This window comes from Tetrao urogallus, assembly GCF_951394365.1.
Source record: "Tetrao urogallus genome assembly, chromosome: 6".
Lineage (NCBI taxonomy): Eukaryota > Metazoa > Chordata > Aves > Galliformes > Phasianidae > Tetrao > Tetrao urogallus.
In genome coordinates, this window is record NC_136819.1 from 25,262,108 (window position 1) to 25,281,898 (window position 19,791).

Below are 19,791 nucleotides of genomic sequence, written 5' to 3' on the forward strand. Positions count from 1 at the left end.
AAGTCAACTTATCTACTTAAATACTAGGTTAGACCAGGCTAAAGATACAGCTACTATTTTGTCATCTCCTGTAGCTTTCATCCTAACAGAAGTGCCTTCTTTTCACTTTTACTTCCCCATCCTTTTTTCCTCCTTCATAAAAAAGTGATTGAAGCCTTAAGCATTGAAGCCTCTCCTGATTGAAGCCTCAAGCATTTCTTTAGAAATCTATTTTCTATAGTGATTTATTCTCTGTGACTAATGTCAGATGGTTATGTCCTGTCCTTAGTGAGGAGAACTGTGGAACAGTCATCCTCTGAAAAGCACTAAAAGTCATAAAAAATATTTTGAGATTAATTGGTCATGAATGGATCTGTCACTGCAAACCAATGTGAGACTTTGCATTTATGGAACGGAGCATGCTGTATCCCCAGCACCCTTACTACTGGTGCTCCAAAACATTAGTGTGTTTTGGTGTGCTATTGTTAAAGAGCAACTGGAGTTGGCTACCAGAGGTGCTGGTAGCCAAGGGTGACTGGAAGGCAGGCAGGGGTAGTGACATCAGTGACAATGGGAAAGTCCACAGAACCTAAGCAAGGTGAAGCAGAGTTCAGTGACAGTAACTACATTAAGCCAGCAATTCAGATCACTGGACAAATCTATAGTGATAAGGCAAATCCAAGATCAAGTCAGGAAGACGAGTCAGCAAGTCCAGAGTCAGTCTGGAGGAGACAGTAAGGCTGATCACAGTAAAGTGGCTTCCAAGCAAGCCTATAGCTGCAAGGCAGGTTTGAGTACAAATCAGGAAATGAATGTGAGGGTCAGGATTTGGATCAGTAGGGTACGTGGCCAGGCATAGGTGTGGCTGCAGTGCGGTTGCACTAATGTTTAGTTGGGGTTCAAGGATGAGAACCTGAGCTTAAAAGTAGCTTCTGTGTGAATAATGGGGGCCTTGCTGAAGCTTCATAGAATACCTTCAGGGAACTTCTGCTGAGGATCTTTCAAGCTTTTTCTCAAGTAATTCTAAAGCCAGCCAAAGTCCTCTGATGGCTCTGTCTTTTTGGTGAGTTGGCTTTGAATGCAGTGAGCTGAACTCCCAGGAGACGGGGAAATGCACTCATAGACCTGGTGGCTAAGGCCATTGTGCAGTTTTATAACTAAATTGCTCTAACTTGCTGTTCAAGTGGTCTTGTGTGATATTGGATACATTTTCATTCCACTGAGATGTTGCTTTGATGAAGGAATGGATTGGTGTGCTCAGGGAAGAAAAAATCTTGACCCTTAAATAAGAAAAGGCAGCAAGAAATATGTGACTGAGTTTGATGACTGGAATGTGCCCTGTTGTCCATTTGCAGCTTATACTGAGTGTAACCTACTTTTTTCTTATCGTATTACCACAAAGTGTTATGGCACATAGAGAATAAGAATGCTAGCATGTTACTGGGAGAGAAGACAATTACATCCTAATCTGTTATCTAAGATCTCTGTATTGAGAACTCGTGCACTTGGAGTATTAACAAATTCAGTCCCTTAACAGGGCCTTCTATATTGCTGCAGCATCCTTATTGCTAAGGTAGGAGCCAGTTTTAGTTAATTAGGACTGGAATAAAAGAGCAGTGGTATAGATTGAAGCATTTCTTTCACCGTGTATTTGTATTCATGTTTTGATCAGCTCCTTCATTTTTGTTCTAGCCAATGATGGGAAAGTGCGAATGATAAGCTGTGGTGCAGACAAGAGCATCTATTTCCGCACTGCGCAGAAGGTAACATTATTGCAGCTTTATGTATTGTTTTTTTAATAATCTCACCACAAAGGAACTAATTGAAAGAGCGATAACAGAGTTTATACAAGAGCTTGTTGATGTTTCAGTCTCACTGTCTCCCACTCTGTCTCAGTACAAGCGATTACATTCAGAGAACTATTTGTGTGAAGCATGAAGCTGCCATGAGCCTGACCTCTCTCAGCGATATGCAAAGTAGAGAGCTGTTAGGATATCTATTTTTTTTCTGCTGTCTCAGATACTGTGGAGAGTGGTGAAAGAGTGTGGGCTGGAGAGAGGAGTTTGCTACACTGCTCCCAGCAGACCTCGTTAGTGGGAAGGGTTTATGCTATCTGTGTTATAAGGCTCATCTGTATTTGGAAGTTTTTAATAATTAGTTAACTACTTAATTTTGACATAGCATTTTACCCATATGCTTAGACAGGGGAAGGAGTTCAGTTTACCCGAACGCATCACATTGTTAGGAAGACCACTCTGTATGACATGGATGTGGACCCCAGCTGGAAATACGCAGCTATTGGCTGTCAGGATCGTAACATCAGGTTGGTTCAGTTCTTATCTTGAAAATATTGTTGCAATCATGAATGATCAAGGCAGTTCCAGTGCCATCATTGTTCCTTGGTTCTTTGCCGCAGCACTTTGATCTGAGGTCTCACCTCAAACTCAGTGAGGTTGTTTCTTTTATCAGCAAGGGGTCAAAGTGTAGATATGCAGAAATGTCCATTGGGCTTTTGGCTTTTCACTACATTGCTCTGCAGAACAGAGTCTTTCTACTGGAGAGAGAAAGTGTGCCTTCCTTGGCAAGCACACCACTGAGCTGTGGGACAAGAACTTATGTACTGTGGTCATTTTTGCTTTTAAAAATATGTCTAGTAAGAAGCTGTGAGGTCCTATAAAGTAGCTGGAACTGAAGGAACCTAAAACTGAGCTAGATGTGACTGTCTTTTTACAAGTGGAGTCCATTCTCTGTTCCCTTTTAATCCATTTGTCAATCTGTCTGCTTCTACATTCAAAGCAAAGGAGACTCCCTGTAGTTGTGTGTCTTCTGTTGTGTCTGGGTGAGATGCTTAGAGTTCTGGACATAATTTGGTGCTACTGCTAAATGTCATTTGTTTTTTGAATTCTTATGTAAATAAAGAGTTTTGCTCTCTTAAATATTACATCTTTTAGTATGAAGAAACCACAGATATTTTTATAGGAGGTGGAACTGGATGGAGCTTGTTACCAGCCATTCCTGATATATAATGGTTAGCTGTTACAAGGTATCACGAGGTTCATTCCCTCTTACTTGACTCCTCTGCAGTGCCCTGATACTGTACTTACTCTTGATCAAAAGCTTGAGAATCAAACCTGAATTTTAAATCAGATAATCTACTTGGTATTGAATCATCCATTCTTGGGCCTCTACATTACTTTACTGATTGTTTCTTAAACATTTAAATGGTGATTATAGTTTGCAGAGGCTGCAGCTCCCAGGAGTGAGGTCTGTCATGAGGAGCGGAAAGAGTGAAGGTTCCTGGTGACAAAAGCCACAGAGCAGTACGTGGTTAACATGCGTGATGTTGTCTTACTTTTCCCTCAGGGTTTTCAACATAAGCAGTGGGAAGCAGAAGAAGCTGTACAAGGGATCCCAAGGTGAAGATGGCACCCTCATCAAAGTAAGCTGTTTTCTTTCTTCTTCCCTTTTTATTTTTCCTTCTCTTCTGAGTGCACCTTAGAGCTCAGAAAATGATATATGAATCTGGACATAATGCTGTTTGTTTTGTTTTGTTTTTTACCCTTCTTGCCTGCTCTCTACTTTGCTTTTCCTTATCCTGCTTCTTCTTCCTTGTACCTCTGTCCTTAAGGACTGGAGGACTGGTAAAGTGTTTGGATTTCATCAGGCTAAAATAGGAAGAATCAGTGGATAATCATAACTTCCCTGTCCCCTGTCTGAAGCGAGACACAGGGTCATGCTGTAGCAGCAAGCAGAACTGCAACAATATTCATCAGGAGATAATTCAGTCTGTTTACTTTAGTCCTTGTATTTTTGCTTCAGATATCTCATTGTGACTTTCTTGATTGTTGCTGTCAGTTTTTGAAGGTGGAGTCACCTGTTGACTGTTGTTTGAGAAGTGTTGTTGCCAGAGGGCAAATACAAGTGGCTGTGTATGTTGATGAAATTAAACAGCATCTGCCTTAAAAATCTCATGTTCTTTGGGCATTATAGTGCTGAACAACCCCAGTACTGTTTAGACAGTCTCTTCATGTCTTCATGTTTCACACTGCTGAATATCCTGCTGAGTATGTCTAGGCTTTGGAGCAGCATGCACGCATGCATCTACCACTTTGTCCTTCCCCTGGTAAAACAAGTGTTGTTATAGGGTTGGTGCTAATAGTGATGCTGGTACATTGAGGTATGGAAGAGTTGTATCCTTGTCTTCAAAGGGGAAAGACCAGTTGACAGAACCAAAATATTTCTCCAGTTACCAAACAAGCTTCTTTATTGTGCTTATTTTCACTGTTAATTTTTATAGCTTTTAAAACATCTAATTCTGTTCAGCTTCACAGTCTATCAATATCGTTGATTGGTATAAATAACTGGGTCAAAAAGTGGAGGGGAAAGCAAACAGCTTTGTTCAATGTCATCTCTTCTGTTTTATGGAGGAAGATAAATTCTCTTTCTCTGTGTCTATTAAATTCCTGAGAAGCTTTTATAAACTCAGATACTTGATTATGTTTTTTTGTTCTCAAATCTTGAAATGTTGCTTGAAGCTGGATTCTTTGTTTTTAATATTTGTTTCTTTCATGTGTAGCACAAGTGGGGAATATCAATTGTTTTTAATATTGCTTTGTTTATTTTTAGGACAGTTATATAACAAAAAGAATCATAATTGTCTCTGGAATTTAAACTTATTTGGCATGTTGTTCTGAGATCATTGCATACATTTAGCAAGTAGAAACCCAAATAGTGACATGCGAAGCCAAAGATACTGCCTGGCCAAAGAAACCTATCATTATTTAAATATAATAATTTCTTAAGAGAAACACAGACTTTTGCTCTCAATTCCTCTAAGTTCTACAAAGTATAAAGCAGAACATTTGCTGAGAACAGCCGTATTTACTATGTGGTGTAGACTTTAGTCCTACTGAAGTATTTGATGCAAAGTCACCAACCTCCAGATCTGGTACTGGATCACATCTTTAAAGATAATTGTTCTCCGTTATCACTTAACTCTGGCAGCTCTGATGTTTTTTAAAACTTTCTTTTTTGTTTTAACCTTATGGTAAAAGAAAATAAGACCCTCCAGTACTGTGAAGGAGGTAGGAAAGAGAAATATGGGCCTGTGTATTGGTTATGGTGCCTTCAGAGTCATGAAGGCATTTAATGTAAGTACCTTTAGTCTCTGATTGGGTTGGAAATAGTTTTCTAGTTAGTTTGTTTTACTGGTTTACTGAGACTGGAAATTTGTCCTGTGATGCTGGGCAGCCTGGTACTCAATTGAAGTCCAGTGGAGCTATTTGCATTTCATTCTGTTAACAACTGTGACTGTTTTTGGAATTCTGGACCATTTTCATGCAGTTTGAAAGAACTTTATCAACTTCTCTTACTTCCTTAACAGGTGCAAACGGATCCCTCTGGGCTTTATATTGCAACCAGTTGTTCTGACAAGAACCTCTCCATTTTTGATTTCTATTCGGGCGAGTGTGTTGCAACCATGTATGGGCACTCAGGTAGGGCATATAAATTTCTGGAAATGCTTTTTTCTCCTGGGGACTATATTACTACCTAATGCTAGTCAAAGCTTTCTGAAGGTTTCTCCCTAACGAAGTTTACCTAGAGAGTATTTTGGACTAGGTTATATTTGAGTTGTAGCTGTAGTTTATTTCACTCCAATTTAAACCCTTCTAGAATCAATTTTGCACACGTGCATGCCTCTTAGGCTATGTATTTATTTGCACAATTAGTAGCCTGCATAAGGTAGTCTTTGTTTTTTTCAGTGTATACCATCAGCTCTTGCCATGCAGAGGCTATTCCATTATAGCCAAGAAGAAACTTCAGTCTTCATGCTTATTTTGCCTTATGATACCCTTTGTATTCTTTGTTAGATGCTTATGGTAATTGGGACATACTGATATGTCAAGTGTTGGCTTTAATCTGTCTACCTGTCTTCAACTTGGCAATTCAAATTCTATTTGGCTAATTATCTGTTCCACTTATTGGAATAATTAAAGAAAGGTTTATTAATTGTTCTTTATTTCAAACAGAAATTGTGACTGGGATGAAATTCAGTAACGACTGCAAACATCTGATCTCTGTTTCAGGTGACAGGTAAGAGGGAATTGCTTGTTTGTGATAAAACTTTGTCATCTTACACTAGAATTAGTTCGTCCTGAAGGAAGGTTGATTTATTTTATGAGTAATGTTTTATGAAATCCAAAGAAACATCAGAGCTTTCTGAAGCCAAAGTGAGTACTGTTGGCAATCGTTATCCTTCCATAAAACAAGACATCCATGTGAAGTGTTTTGGTTGTGGTTTTCTGAGTACAGGTACTGTTCCCTGCTAGAAAGGGGACAAAGGATGTGGCCTTTTGCTTTACCACCCCCAGGTCTATAATGTAATGCAGTGTAATGGATTTTGTGATATTACAAACAGTGGTGCCGAAACTTTGTCTCTTAGGCTAGAGTTTTCATCAGGTGAATGGGCCTGTCTAGCAGAAAAAGGATTTGGCTTGTCCCCAGTCTTTCTGCTCCTGTTTGATGTGGTCCTTTTCCCTGCTCCCCTGAGTCAGGGTCTTGCAGCTGACTCCTCACTAAGGTGATGTGGATCACTAAATCAGCCCTCCACCTCCCCCCAGCTATAGTTTCTACTGATTTATTGAGCTAAATCAGCTCATGAAAACTGTAAGTAATCACTAGACTGAGCCTAGCTGCAGAATAAGGACTTATTTTGTTGTAGATATCTAATAAATTCCAGAAATGTGGAAGGTTTGAGATACTCAGTTATTCTTGTGATTTTAGTGCAATGTTCCCTCGTTGACATGAGTGTCATTTTCTTCACTAGGGGTGTGGAGGAGGTGGATGAGAAGTGAGAAAGGGATTCATGAAGAACTTAGCTGTAAGGAGAAGAGAAATTGTGTTTTCTCAAAAGAAAACAGAGGAAAATAGTTTGTTCAAACACTATAGCATGTGTAAAGAATGAAACAGAATACAAAGAAAAACGGAGATGAAGAAGAGCACAAGGACTGAGAGACTTGGGAGAAAATTACTGCAAGGGGAAAAAAAAAAGTAAAAGGAATAGTAGAAGCATACTTATGCAGAGCTTCATGTCAAATTGCAGTGTATTTACAAGTTCATGCTGTTTGCTGCAAGGTTTGATTGCTGTGGGGGTGGGTTAAATGAACAAGCCATATTTGCTTTCTGAATTTGTTTATTGCTTTTTGGTGTTGTCTTGGAAGCCGATTATGTTGCTGTTACATTCAAGAGAGCTGCTGTTTGAGGAGAAGCAGCTGGCTGCCTAGGTTTGCCATAGCGCCCAGATGCAGTGCCTCACAACTTTCTCTTTGCTAAAAATCTGAGGAGGGGAATGACAGCTGTTGATGAGAAGCTTCTGTGTCTGTACATGACTTGAATAGCTGGGAGTGACATTCCTGAACTTTGTCACACAAACAAGTAGGACTGAGGGGTGAGAATTGTCAGCTTTTTGGGAATATATCCACAGGCTGTTTTCTTGTTTGTTTGTTTCCTTTTGGTGTAGCATGAAAAGGAAACCTTTTAAAATACCTTTATATGAGACAAAGTAAGCAGAGAAGATATTGTTGCTTTTGGCATTTTTTCTCTGGTCCAGGAGACTAAAAATTCATGATTGTTGTTCAAAATGACAGAGCAGAAGAATTTTTGCAAGCAAGCAAGGGAAAAGGGAAGGGTTCTTGTTGAAAGTTCCTTGGTGAACTGGAGTACTAGTGTATATGGTGACACTGCCAGTTCTTGAAGATGGATTCCAAAGTAGCATGCAGGATATGATAAGTGATAGCAGTAATACCGCCTCTGTTTCTACATCAGTATAAGTACATCCAGCTAGACAGGAAAGATGGGTGAGATGAAAAGAATTAGTTAGCACTGAGATTATATTTCAAAGAAAATACTGGTTGATTTGTTTTCTATTACCTGAAGATTAAATACTATATTCTTTAATATGATGTGGAATTTTTTTTTAAGCCAGATTTCTGAAGAAAAGGAGATCAATGAGATGACACTGTTTGCTTCCTTTTCTTAAACACTTTTGAAAAGCTGGTCAGATAGAGGAATAAAGGAACAAGGCTAGACATGAGACTGAACAAAACTCTGCAGTTACTCTAGTCCATAGTGAACCTTTGCCAGGCAGGTTTTATCTTTTTGTCATGAGGCATGTGGTGGGATTGAGTTTCCATGATGCTGCTACTCTGTGTTTCTCCCTCTCACAACTCAAAAGTCTTGTTTGCCTTTGCAAAGGGAATTGATAATTTCAATAAAACTGAACTGAGGCTTAAACCCAGCTTCACCCACCTTTCCTTCTTTCAGTTGTATCTTCATCTGGCGCCTGAGCTCAGAGATGACCATCAACATGCGGCAGCGACTATCTGACATGAAGCAGAGAGGGAAGCAGGCAGAAAAGTCTCCTCCACACAAGACAGCTGGACTTATGAGGTGAGCAGAATAGACTGAGTGGAGCTTGTTGGCTTTTTAGGGCTTAAAGTGAAAAGTATGACACTGGGTTCAACTGAAAAGTTTCTTCTGTTTCCACTGATACTATTTGAAAAGTTCTGACTGTTCTCTTGTGGTATTTGTGCCTTTCCTTTGGATATAGAAACCTGACTGTGGTCTTCCAGACAGGCTTACCTAGTGTTGCTTCACTGATTGCAGTTTGCATATAATGTCACTGGTGTCTTAATTTAGTTTACTGATGTGGTCAGAAACTTCTAATAAGCAGTTTATCTAGCAGTGCTGAGATTAGTACAGGGAGTCCCACCAGGGAAGAATTGCTGCTTCATGAATAAAGTTCTGTGAGTCTGGGCTTAAATGCAATTTAGAAATCATTTTCTGCAGTGCCAGTACTGAAATATGCCTGTGAGCTGTATGAGTTAGCCACGTTGATTATAATTCTGAAAGAGTTCTTACAGTTGTGCTGTTTCTTTAACTATTTTCAAGAGGCCTTGGAGAAAGTCTCCTTTAATTATAAATAATAAACATAAAAATAATTTCCATGAGAAGTTCTTGCCGGCTGAATCATACTATTACTTCTGCTCAGTAAACAACATATCTAAAAGCAAACTACCACAGCCTACAAACTGAATAGATCTAAGTTTATCTGGTGATATTTTTTCTTTAAAAAGTCGTGCTTAAAAGCAGGCCCTGTTTTTATACAGAGCATGAGTGGCAGAGAACTATGAATTACTAGTGTAATGTGTGTAGTTTCTCTGTAGTTAATATGTAGCTGAGACTCATTTGACCAAAAAACAATGCAGGAAGGGGTGCTAAACAAGTGGGATCAAAGTGAGGGAAAAGAAAAAAGGATAAAACAGCTTTTTGATGCTATGTCCCACAGTTTTCTTCTCCAAATATCTACAATTTGAGTTTTGGGTATAAAGGTGCCGAAGCATTGGAAGACTTACCATACTGGTCTTTAGAGTATCACAAGGAACTTCCCACTCCCTTAAGGAGCAAGTAGCATTTGAACAAGTCTGTCTGCATAGTTTCATTTGGGAAGGTCTTGATCTGCTCGTTCTTGAAACAGCTCTTGCCTAGGAATTGTTTTCAGTAATGATATGAGAGAACTCGTGAAGCCTTTTTTCTAGCCAAAATTCTGGAACTGTCAAGCTATGTGCTTTTTATAGCAGACTCCATTATTCCAGCAGCTGCAGCCTTACCCTACTGAGGCTCAGCCTGTGACAGATAATCCCAGTTCTCTTGTGCATTAGGTGATACTTGCTTCCGTCACACATGCTTGCTAAAGGGCGGTGTTAGTGCCACGCCAACTTCAGCACTTTATTAAACTTGTTTGGTAACCTCTTTGCAAGCTTGGAATCGTCTTGTTTGGTCAGCTTTGAAAGCTTGTTTTCGGTTTTGATCGACTGCTGTGGTCTAGGGAGATCAACAAAAACGTAACTCCAGAGCATTTTGGATTGGGACTGGATATGGAGGAAGAGCCTATTGGACCAGCATTACTGAGGTGGGAGAAGAGAAACAAATGAATCTGGTTTTGTAGATGCTTTGTATCTGTTCCGGTTGTGTTCCGAGTCTGTATGGGTTGGTGGCAGTGGTGTTACACTTAGTGATATAAAACCTGATGTCTCAAAAAGACTCACAGTAGCATAAGAAAGCTCTGAACCTGATAGTATGTCATTTGTTTGACTAGGTTTTGTCTGGAATGGTATTGCTCGAGTTTGATGGGGGTAGTGATGCATTCTACTAGTTCCATAATGTGAGAGTATGGTAAGATGAATAACCAAAATAATACTGGGGAAGAAGAATGGACTGAGGAGCAGTGGGGAGCTGGAACAAAAGCGCTCTCTCTGTCCAGCTGCAATTGACAGGGCAGGGATTAACCCAGGTGAATAATCTCTGGAATGTAAACACAAAACATGCCTTTCTGGGTCAAACCACTGGTTCGTAAAGTTCAGTATTCCGTGTCTATTTAGTGAAAGACTTGAGAGCCTTGTTATATGGACCTCTGCAGTGTGCTCACCTTTTGCTCAGTTGTTGCATTTGGGGTGTTAGGTGCATCTGTGTGTTCCCTTTAGTATTTGGTCATTGTTCACTGAATTTGTATAAATCTCTTTGGAACTTTGTAATATTCTCTGCCTCTGCACCCCACATTGTGATAAGATACAGGAGTTCACTTCTCTCTATGGAAAGAAACATTTTTTTCTGTTTTAAACTACACTTCTGCTAGTTTTGTTGAAAGTTCCCTGGCTCTGTGAGCTTTAAACTATAGTTCTGCATCCAGCTATCTGTCATATCCAAGGTTCTGTAATCCTCTCTCATCACCTCTCCCCATCCAACCTTTCCAAACGAAATCCTAGCTTTTTTTAATACCTCCAAGAACTTCTAGAGAGAATAAAGCTGCTGCTCTGAATGGTTTCTGCCTCCTTTGATGGGATGTTGATTTATTTTGGGACTAATCTGACCTGTATGACCCACAGTTTTCCACATACCTTCCAGTTCTCTCTCTGGCTGAAGAATTGCTGATGTATGCTTTTCTCTTATCTACTGAACACGAGAAGCTTTCATTGTTCAGGATGAAGAACTTGTACTCAGCTGATGTTGCTGATACATTTTGGTTTTGAGACATCTGAGTTTTCAGCAAAGGAGTCATGTAGAATCCTTTTAATACAGTTTTGATTTTGATCCAAGTATGCATTTATTGTTTAGAAAAGCTTGTCTCAATTTTTTGGAAGTTTTAAATTGATTTTATTATGGAATGTTTAGAGGGATTATAGCCTTGTTTATACATTTTGATTTTAAAAGTCACTTTTTCTGTGACTGGTTGAAGCACTAGTATAAATAGCAGATAGAAATGGTATCCAAATTAAATTGTCTAAAATTAACATGTGCTTTTGAAAAAGTACAGTGTGCCCTTGGATCTACTTGGAAAGAGCTGCTCCTTATCAAATTCTCAGTGGGACTTTAGTCCAGTCCAGGAAAGCTGTGCAGTTTCCATGTCTCAGAATAAGTTCGGCTTTTGATGCCAGATCAAAAGTGGTGTCTGAGTTGAGCTGCCTTGGTTTTAACACCAGGGAAGCTGTGAAGGCAGCAGCAGCACTGTGATCTTTCTGTCAGGAAAAGTTGGGTTGCTTTCATTTTAAAACTCTCAGGCATTTGACAGAGGGTGAAATCTGCTGGTGTGCTCCACCACATAAGATGTTAAAGTTTGATAAGTAGGCATCTAAAGCTGACAATTTAAGTAGGGCAGGATCAGAGTGGCAGTACTGATAACACATCTGTTTAAATGGATAGATGACATTCTTGTGTTTTGGTCTTGTGTTATTTTAAAAAGAGAAAGAAGGGTTATATTCAGGAGATGTAAAATAATAGAGTGCCCTAGCATTAGATGTTTTAAAAGTAGAGCTCCATGTGGCACTTATAAGTCTGTGTTATATGAGTGTCCTAATCACTTTCTAACTGAAAGTCCAGCCCTGCCATTGACCCTTTGCTGTTAGACCCTGCAGAAACCACAGAGTGCAAGACCCAGGCATGGTGCTAGAAGGGAGTAGCTCCTTAGCAAAGGAGTGAAACATCCAACCAGTTAGATGTTAAGAGGTCTAATAATTCAGCCCTTCTTTCTTCATAAACTGCGCATAGAAGCCTGATAAGCACAAGCAGAAAGCTGCTGTCAGAGTCACTGATACAAAATTGATACTGCCTGCCATATATAAATATAGTATGCCTTGTCATAGCTTGCACTTCATTGGAATTCCCCTCCTCAGACACAAGAACATGAGAATGACAAAATGGACGCTTAAGACCATGGAAAAGATGAAGAGACTGACAAACTCAAGTGTCGAAAATAGATAGTACAGCCAACATGAAACTGTTTCACTTGAGGACTCAACAGACTACGCTGTCAGTTCATTATTCTTTTGCCAGCACACCTTAAAGCTCATCTGAAAAGACTGGATAATTATTGCTCAGCCACTCCTAACAAAATGCAAATTAAAGTCATGCCACTATGTGGGAAGAGGAAAAAATTATAATACCTTAACGAGTGTTAAAACTATGTTTTAATATTGTCTGCTATCTGTCAGCTGCAGGAGAACTTGGTTCCTGGCCAGGCTACTCTGCATCTGGTAGATGAACTATATTTATCTCATAAATAATGCTTGGTACTCAACACCCAGCAGCAATATCCTATAAATGTCACTAATGATGAGTTTGGCACTGCAGCTTAAGGCCATAAAGTGGATGCTACTCAAATTTATTTTGGGGATTTTTCATTTGTGTAATTATTGTCCAAAGTGGATTAAATCATTTGGTTCTTTTGAATGAAGGGGTGAGGGAGGGACAGGAAAAAGGGAGGGGAAAAAAAAAAAAGATAATAGATTGGTACAGGTAAGTGTCCTTACTTGCTGGGAAATTCTGTGCTTGTGTCTCTGAGGTCTGTGTGGAAATGCTTGTTTGATCTACTTTGATTAAAGATCTTCCTAAAGTATGTTTTACGTTATTCCTTGTGCCTTGCGGTTAAAAAATGCAGCATGGCACTCTTACAGTGTGTGGGCTGTGCACCATGCAGAACCTGCATGAAGTCCTTGATGTGAACTGACTCCTATGTGATAATTTGCCATATATCTAGTTGCTGTCAAACAGGGAATATGTCTATGACATTTTTGATGTGTAAAATAATTCCGGAGAGAAAATACTTAAGGGTGGGAAAAACACTTGACTTTCAAATATGCTGTACTGTCCTGGCTCTGAAAAGGAAAGCCAAGTTTCATTCCACTTAAACTGCTCTGGCTCATTTACTTTTGCTCTAGCTTCTGTGATCCTTCCACGCATAAGAGATAATTTCTATAGAAGGTTCAACACACCATTTTGCAGGGTTTAACTCATGTTATTTCTCAAGGAATGAATTTTGCTAGAACTAGGAATGTTTGTTAGAGTTGAGACACCACCTGAGTGTTATCTGTAGTGGGGATAAGATGGAAAACTGTAGGATTTTAAATGGTGAGCAGTTCTTGAGACAGACTGTAATACTACTTCAAATTTCTGCTTCCCAGGCATGAATCCATCTCTGCCCTATCCTCTGTGCCAGCACTTTCATCAGACAGCGACAAGGATGGTGAAGATGAAGGGAATGACGAAGATGAATTAAGTGGGCTGCAGTCTTTCCATGTTCAGTCCACCTGCAACACTGAGAGAGACTCAGGTAATAATGAAAGAGGGGCATGGGCAGAGATTGAGAGAAAATGTCGTGTGTGTGAAGTGAGGAAGAGACAAGATGCTGAGTTAGGGACAATAAGGTGCGGGCAGAAAGAGAAAGTCCAAAACACAAATGAGTGGTTCAGCAACACTAGGTAACGTTACCAATTCCAGCATCTAAAGAGGGGTGTATTTCAGAGCTCAGTTGTTAAATTGCCAAATTTCCTCCTAGTTCCAGCTGCTCAGGCAGTTTTTGCATTGGTGCCCTGGGGCTTGGTTCTACTGTCCACAGAAATCCAGTGTACCGTAACTTTTTTTTTTCCCCCAAGCCTTTGATGGACCACTACACAGTGACAAATGTTCTGCTGAGTCAGATAAAACCATATGTCAAATTGTCTGTTAGAAATTTGATATAACGATTTGGTAGTGCACAAGAAAACGTTTTCACAGCAGTGCATGGTTTCAGGTGGTATAGGAATGCTGCAGTGGAGAAAGATGAGATAAGAGGTCTTTTAAAAAGGCAAACTGCTGGCCAAAGATATCAACCTGGTATATATCTTTTTCCTATTCCAGATCCAGATCTTACCCTCTCAAGAAGCCTTTCCCATTGGGAAATGAGGAGGGTGAGTTGCTAAACTTCCAAATTGTAGTTCTAATGATGGGGAAAGTGGAAAAGAAATTCTTATATAGATTAAAAGTTCTTCATTTACACTACTGGAAAAGGTACAGCTGCAGTGGGAAACCACTGAGAACCTCCTTGGTGAAGAATGATTTGGGGATGGTGAAATCATGCCTAGTTAAGAGACTATTTCACTTCAAATCTCTACATCTGTATCTTTCCATCAGATGTTATGCTTTGGTCCCCTTCATTTCTGCCTGAATGTCATATAGAATTGAAGCTCATCATATCCTTGGATGTGAGTGAGGCACTTAAATGCTGAGTTATGCAAAAAAACTGCAACAAAACTGTAATCTTTACCTTAATATCTTTAAGATTAAGTGAGGAAATTTAAACTGTTGGAGAGCTTTGGGGCTTTTATGAAAACTGATATAATTGTGTTTTGCTACAGGCTGCATGCCTTCTATTCTGTTTTTCTGTCAGCAGAGCTGAATCGTTAAGATTGTCTTTCTTTCGATTTCCTCCAGGCCAAAGAGATAGCAGCAATCCAGCGTTCGGAGGCACCAATGAGCAAAGTGCCTCGACAACGTGGGCGCTGGTCCCAGCCAACCAACAATATAGAAATGACAGTGAAATCCATGCTTGACTTGCGTCAGTTGGAGTCTTTCTCTGTTTCCCGTTCTCCAAGTCGAGATTCATTGTCTCAGAACAGCAATGGGGATGATAGAGAAGAACAGGCAGATCTCCCTGTGCACATCAACAAAGTAAGGGCGATGCTTCTTGCTGGAGATGAATCTACCCCAAGTACATCTGTCTTGCCTCTGTTCTATATTTATTACTGTATGATGCCATTCTTTTTATCTTGAAATGGAACTAAAAATGCCTTCTGAGAAAACTGCTCAGCTCTGTAGTTGTTAGTACTCAGAGCAGAGCACATATGGGATCAAGGTTTCCTTCCAAATACACAGGGAATACCTTGTATTTTCTCTTAGTTCCTTGATTACTTGTGGTTAAAACAAGCTGAGCATGGAATTACATGCATGTGTGCCCAATTTCCTGCTAGGAAAACTAACTCCAATATATTGAAATGTGGCTCAAATGAGACCCTTAGCTGTGGGTTGTGCTAGATTATTGTCATCCTTGAAACATAGCCATGATCTCTGTCTCTTAGCCACAGCAAGCAACGTGTTCATACTTCAATACTTTGTAACACATAACGTGTTCAATACTTCAGAAGATTAATACCTGTTTTCCAGTAACAGTGTGTCCTGGTGCTTACCCTCATTAGCTTTTTCTTCTTTTGTAACTTTGTGACTTGAGGAGAGTTTTGGACTCACTGTGTGCAAATCAGCCAGTGATTTTTAGCTTTGACCCACAGACTTTTCTGAACTATGCCTGATCGGTCTGGAAAAGGTAATAGAAGCACCTGCTTCCAGGTAACTTATGCTTCTCTTGTGAGGACTGAGAGGTGTGAGGAGTCTAGCATTCACTGTAGAATTTTAGGGGATTACAAATCAAAATTAGAATAGGAAACTACAACAATCAAACTTCCTAGATGAGGAGGAGGAGAGACATGGGAGTGTTGCCTTCTAATCTCAGATTTTTTTAAATTATGTTCTCTGCTGTAATGTGTACTCTCTAGCTCTGCACAGCAGCTACTGACTTGAAATAAAAACACTGGTAATATCTAATATTCTGTATTTTTTTACTAGGTTGGGAGCTCAGTAGCTCCCCAGGACAACCGATCTTGTGCACGACCTCAAGTGATTCGGCTCCTGTCTTGTGAAGAGGGGATTTTCTCTCAAGAACTGGAACCATCTGAGAGTGAGGAGTGTGTAATCTACCCGGAGCAAGATGAAATCCATCCCACAGACCCTAGCAGGTTAAAAACAAAAATGAGCCTTCCGCTGTGTATGGCTTACACCTTTCTTGTTCTAGGTTGCTTGCAGCTCGTATGGTAACTTAAATGAGTTGATTTACTGTCTAATTGATGCCAGGTACATTTAGTTGAGGGTTTTATGACATCCTGATGCTAAAGGAGGCTGAAACGAAGAGGGCACCATTAAAATAATCTTTCATCTGAGGCTGTGTGTTAGCAGCCTCTTCCAATATTTTGCTTTCTCCCTTATCTGGGTTGAAATAAGCAAGAGAAAATTTGAAAGCTGGAAAACCATCCAACAGTGATGTATACAGGATAGTGAAACATCTGCCTGGGAGAAATGATGCGACACTATCATTTGTGATAATTTCAAACCTAATTGGGCTAGAATCTAACACATGTAGTATGTGATGACACTGTTGTGGAAAATGTAATAGGCTACATGAGTTAGAATTTGTAGGGATGCTGGAGACAGTAGAGAACCTTTATCCTTCCTCTGCTGTTTCTTCTGTTTGAATTTTACTTTACTGAATTTTCTGCATTGTTTCATGTGCCGTTTTTCCTTCTCAAATATTATTTTTCCCTTCTTAACCTGATGCTAATAACTGTTTAATTCCCTATGTCTCTTCCTCCTCTGTTACAAAGAATGAGCTGATAGTTTAGACAGAATTTTACACAAGAGAGTACGTGCCAAGATTTTGCAGTTGAAGCTGCTAGTTTTTTTCTCAGTTTCTTTTGATTTACTTCTTAAACTTTACTATGATAACAGTATGGACAAACCCACATGCTATCCCAGCATGTGAGAAATGGAGGCATTCTGTTGATGTTGGATTGGGGCTGGACATGTATGCACATTTTGCACTTGTACTGTACTTGCCATTCATTTCCATTGAGTGACTTCTGCAGTCTACCCTGTATTGCCCTCAGGCATCAGGCAAAAAGAGCAGCATCTGTGTCACTCAACAGAGTATGACTCATAAAGTCATAAAAGAAATGAGGAACTCTGTCATACAGTACTGTACTTTTATATGATATTCTTCATATTAGTCTTGCTCAGATCTTCTCTGTTCTGTAACACTAAAGTGACTCAAAGAAATGGGTTGTAAACATGAAAAAAAATTACTGTATTAGGGCTAAAATCTCTGACAAACTGGAGTTTGTATCATGTGCCCGATCTTAGTCTTGGTCTACTTGATGAAAACACTCCTTGTTTTTCAACTATACTGGAAATCGAGCCAGGGCAGTGCAGTGCTGATACCTTGTAATCATGGGAAACTGAAAACACCCAGAAAGTCAGACAATCCCCTTGAGACTTCACTGTCCAAGCTTAATGAAATGCAAAAAATGTATTATCATGAAAGAAGTAAACTTCTTTTTCTCTTGAAAGCCTTAATTTCGTAATCAAGGTTGTTATTAACACAGGTAAGGCCTTAAAGTTAGACTGCACTCTTCTTTAAATCTAAAACAAGTCTCTTCTAGTGCTGTATCTTTCCTGTCTCTCTTGTAGCGAGTACCAGGTAAAAGCACTGCCCCATGGGAAGCTAAATAGAAGTTATCAGACCAATGGATGTCCAGACAAACACAGTCCAGACAGTGCCTGCTCTGTAGATTACAGCAGCAGTCGTCTTTCCAGCCCAGACCATCCAAATGAAGGTAAGATGCAAAGATATTATAACATTATAATTTGTACCTGATGTGAAACACTGCAGGAACTTGGTTGAACTATGTTGTGCTATGTTTATCAGCTGTGATCCTGATCTCTAAGTACTCAATCCTCTTCGTGTACTGAGCTGAGGTCACATTCCTGTTGCTTGCACTAGTAGTGCTGTAAAGATTTAGGCTCATCTGAACAGGCACTTCAGTGAAGCCACTGTAGAAGCACTTGGTTGAAGTGCTCTTGCCATGTAAACCTTTGACTTTTTCTCTCACTAGCAAGAGGAGACAGGCTTGGTATTGATTATCCCCTAGGCTGTGCTGCCTGGGTGTTAGAACAGAGAATTTGCATTTAATGTTGATTGACTTGGCAACTGTAACACTTTGGATGTAAGTTGCTTAATTTAGCATATTTGCAGAATATCTTTTTAAATCTGATATTACTGTGATTATGCTGTTGCAGCTTATATTTTCTTTTTGGTTTGTGCCTTTTCCCAGATTCTGAAAGCACTGAGCCCCTGAGCGTGGATGGCATCTCAGATCTGGAGGGAGAGGAAGGAGAGGAGGATGTGGGTACCAACGTGCCAGTGGGAGAAATTCCTCAGACGCCTGATCAGGAGAAGTTCCTCAAGCAGCATTTTGGGACCCTGGGCAGCACTGATAGAAAAGGTACAGCTCTCTGCTTAGTCTGAGCACTTTCTCTGTGAGGTCATTCTGCTGTGTAGAGAAGTATAGGGAGGGGGAAACAGGGATTTAGTGAAGAGATGCCTGAAGATGAGAGGCGTCTGACAAGTCTGTTGTTGTGTGTGTTCAAGTCTCTCTGGATCAGATTGAAGTCTGTGTTAGTTTGGGTTAAGTATTGTCCCCAGGATCCTGAAGAGCGGTTCTCTTGTTCTAGCACTAGTTTTTCATAGTTTATATGACTATTAATTGTATGTATGTCCCCATAGGTGGCGTGTAGTGGCCTCTAGTGGTATGTTAAGACATAACAAATGTCACAAAAGAAAAGGCTGGAATACTGGGTGGAGGGATAGAATAAGAGGAGACATCAGAGTGGCAAAGGAGCTGGTTAATCTCTGTTGACCAATTCCAGAACAAAGCGTATCTTTCTAGAATTGATAATGGTTGCATGTAGCAGTATCTGTGTGAGCTATTTGTTTTACTAATACTGTTTTCTTTCCAGTTGATTGATTTGTTTCCTGCTTGATGGCAGTACCTCACAGTCCTACAAGCAGGATAGAACACAAAGGGAAGAGAAAAAGGAGGAGGCATACCCCTTAGGGAGATTAGCAGTTTAAGGCAGAGTAATCTAAGTAGAACAGAAAAGGCAAAGGCAAATTAAATTATTTAATTCTGTTGTTTTAGCTCAAAAAATCCTCATGAATATGAGGGGAGAGGGAAATGCATTCAACAGTCTCTGTGAGGGGAAAATGTATATATCAGAATGTTTATTTGTTTTGTAACTAAATTGCTCTCTTTTTTTTTTTCCTTTTTTCTTTTTTTTTTTTTTTTCCTCATTTAACCAAAATGTTTAGGTGGTTCATGTAGGAGTCTGGAAAGAACTGAAAACCTCAGCATTTCATCTCGCTTTCTTTCCCAGTCTCCAGCTCTCAGGTATGATTCCGCTTGTTTTGAGTGTCTGTCTGTCTATTTTTGCTAGTGTGGTGAGGTCTTGTACTAGGCCCTGGGCCAAATTAGAAAGCAGGCTTCTGCACCCAGCAGGTTGGTTGTATTTTGGACATGCTGTCCTTTGTCACTATAGCTGTTTGGTTTCTTCCTAAATCATTACTGTTATTTTGTTCTTTTTTCCTCTTTCAAAAATCTGATTAAGCGTTTTATGATTAATAGCTTGATTGTTTAAGCTGCAGGAATCGCTATCATCTAATTTACTCTTGACCATTTATGCTCTGTTTATTCTTTTGCATTTCATTCAGCTTGGACAATGAAAGTAGGCTTGTCAACTTTTCCTTTGTTTTTACAGTCCTTTCTTGACTTAGCCTCGTTT

General features: G+C 39.8%; 1 protein-coding gene across 1 annotated transcript in view; it reads left to right on the top strand.

Annotated features, from left to right (window-relative positions):
- Positions 1-19,791, top strand: part of MAPKBP1 (mitogen-activated protein kinase binding protein 1) — a gene marked incomplete at both ends in the record, with an annotated part of 87,886 nt that overhangs the window by 60,413 nt on the left and 7,682 nt on the right. The window contains 13 exons of the mRNA XM_079537209.1: positions 1,672-1,742; positions 2,181-2,302; positions 3,343-3,418; positions 5,363-5,474; positions 6,009-6,072; positions 8,302-8,427; positions 13,494-13,642; positions 14,209-14,258; positions 14,782-15,018; positions 15,967-16,136; positions 17,641-17,786; positions 18,285-18,455; positions 19,322-19,400. Coding sequence (XP_079393335.1) covers positions 1,672-1,742; positions 2,181-2,302; positions 3,343-3,418; positions 5,363-5,474; positions 6,009-6,072; positions 8,302-8,427; positions 13,494-13,642; positions 14,209-14,258; positions 14,782-15,018; positions 15,967-16,136; positions 17,641-17,786; positions 18,285-18,455; positions 19,322-19,400 — 1,573 coding nt within the window. The remainder of the gene's footprint in view (positions 1-1,671; positions 1,743-2,180; positions 2,303-3,342; positions 3,419-5,362; positions 5,475-6,008; positions 6,073-8,301; positions 8,428-13,493; positions 13,643-14,208; positions 14,259-14,781; positions 15,019-15,966; positions 16,137-17,640; positions 17,787-18,284; positions 18,456-19,321; positions 19,401-19,791) is intronic.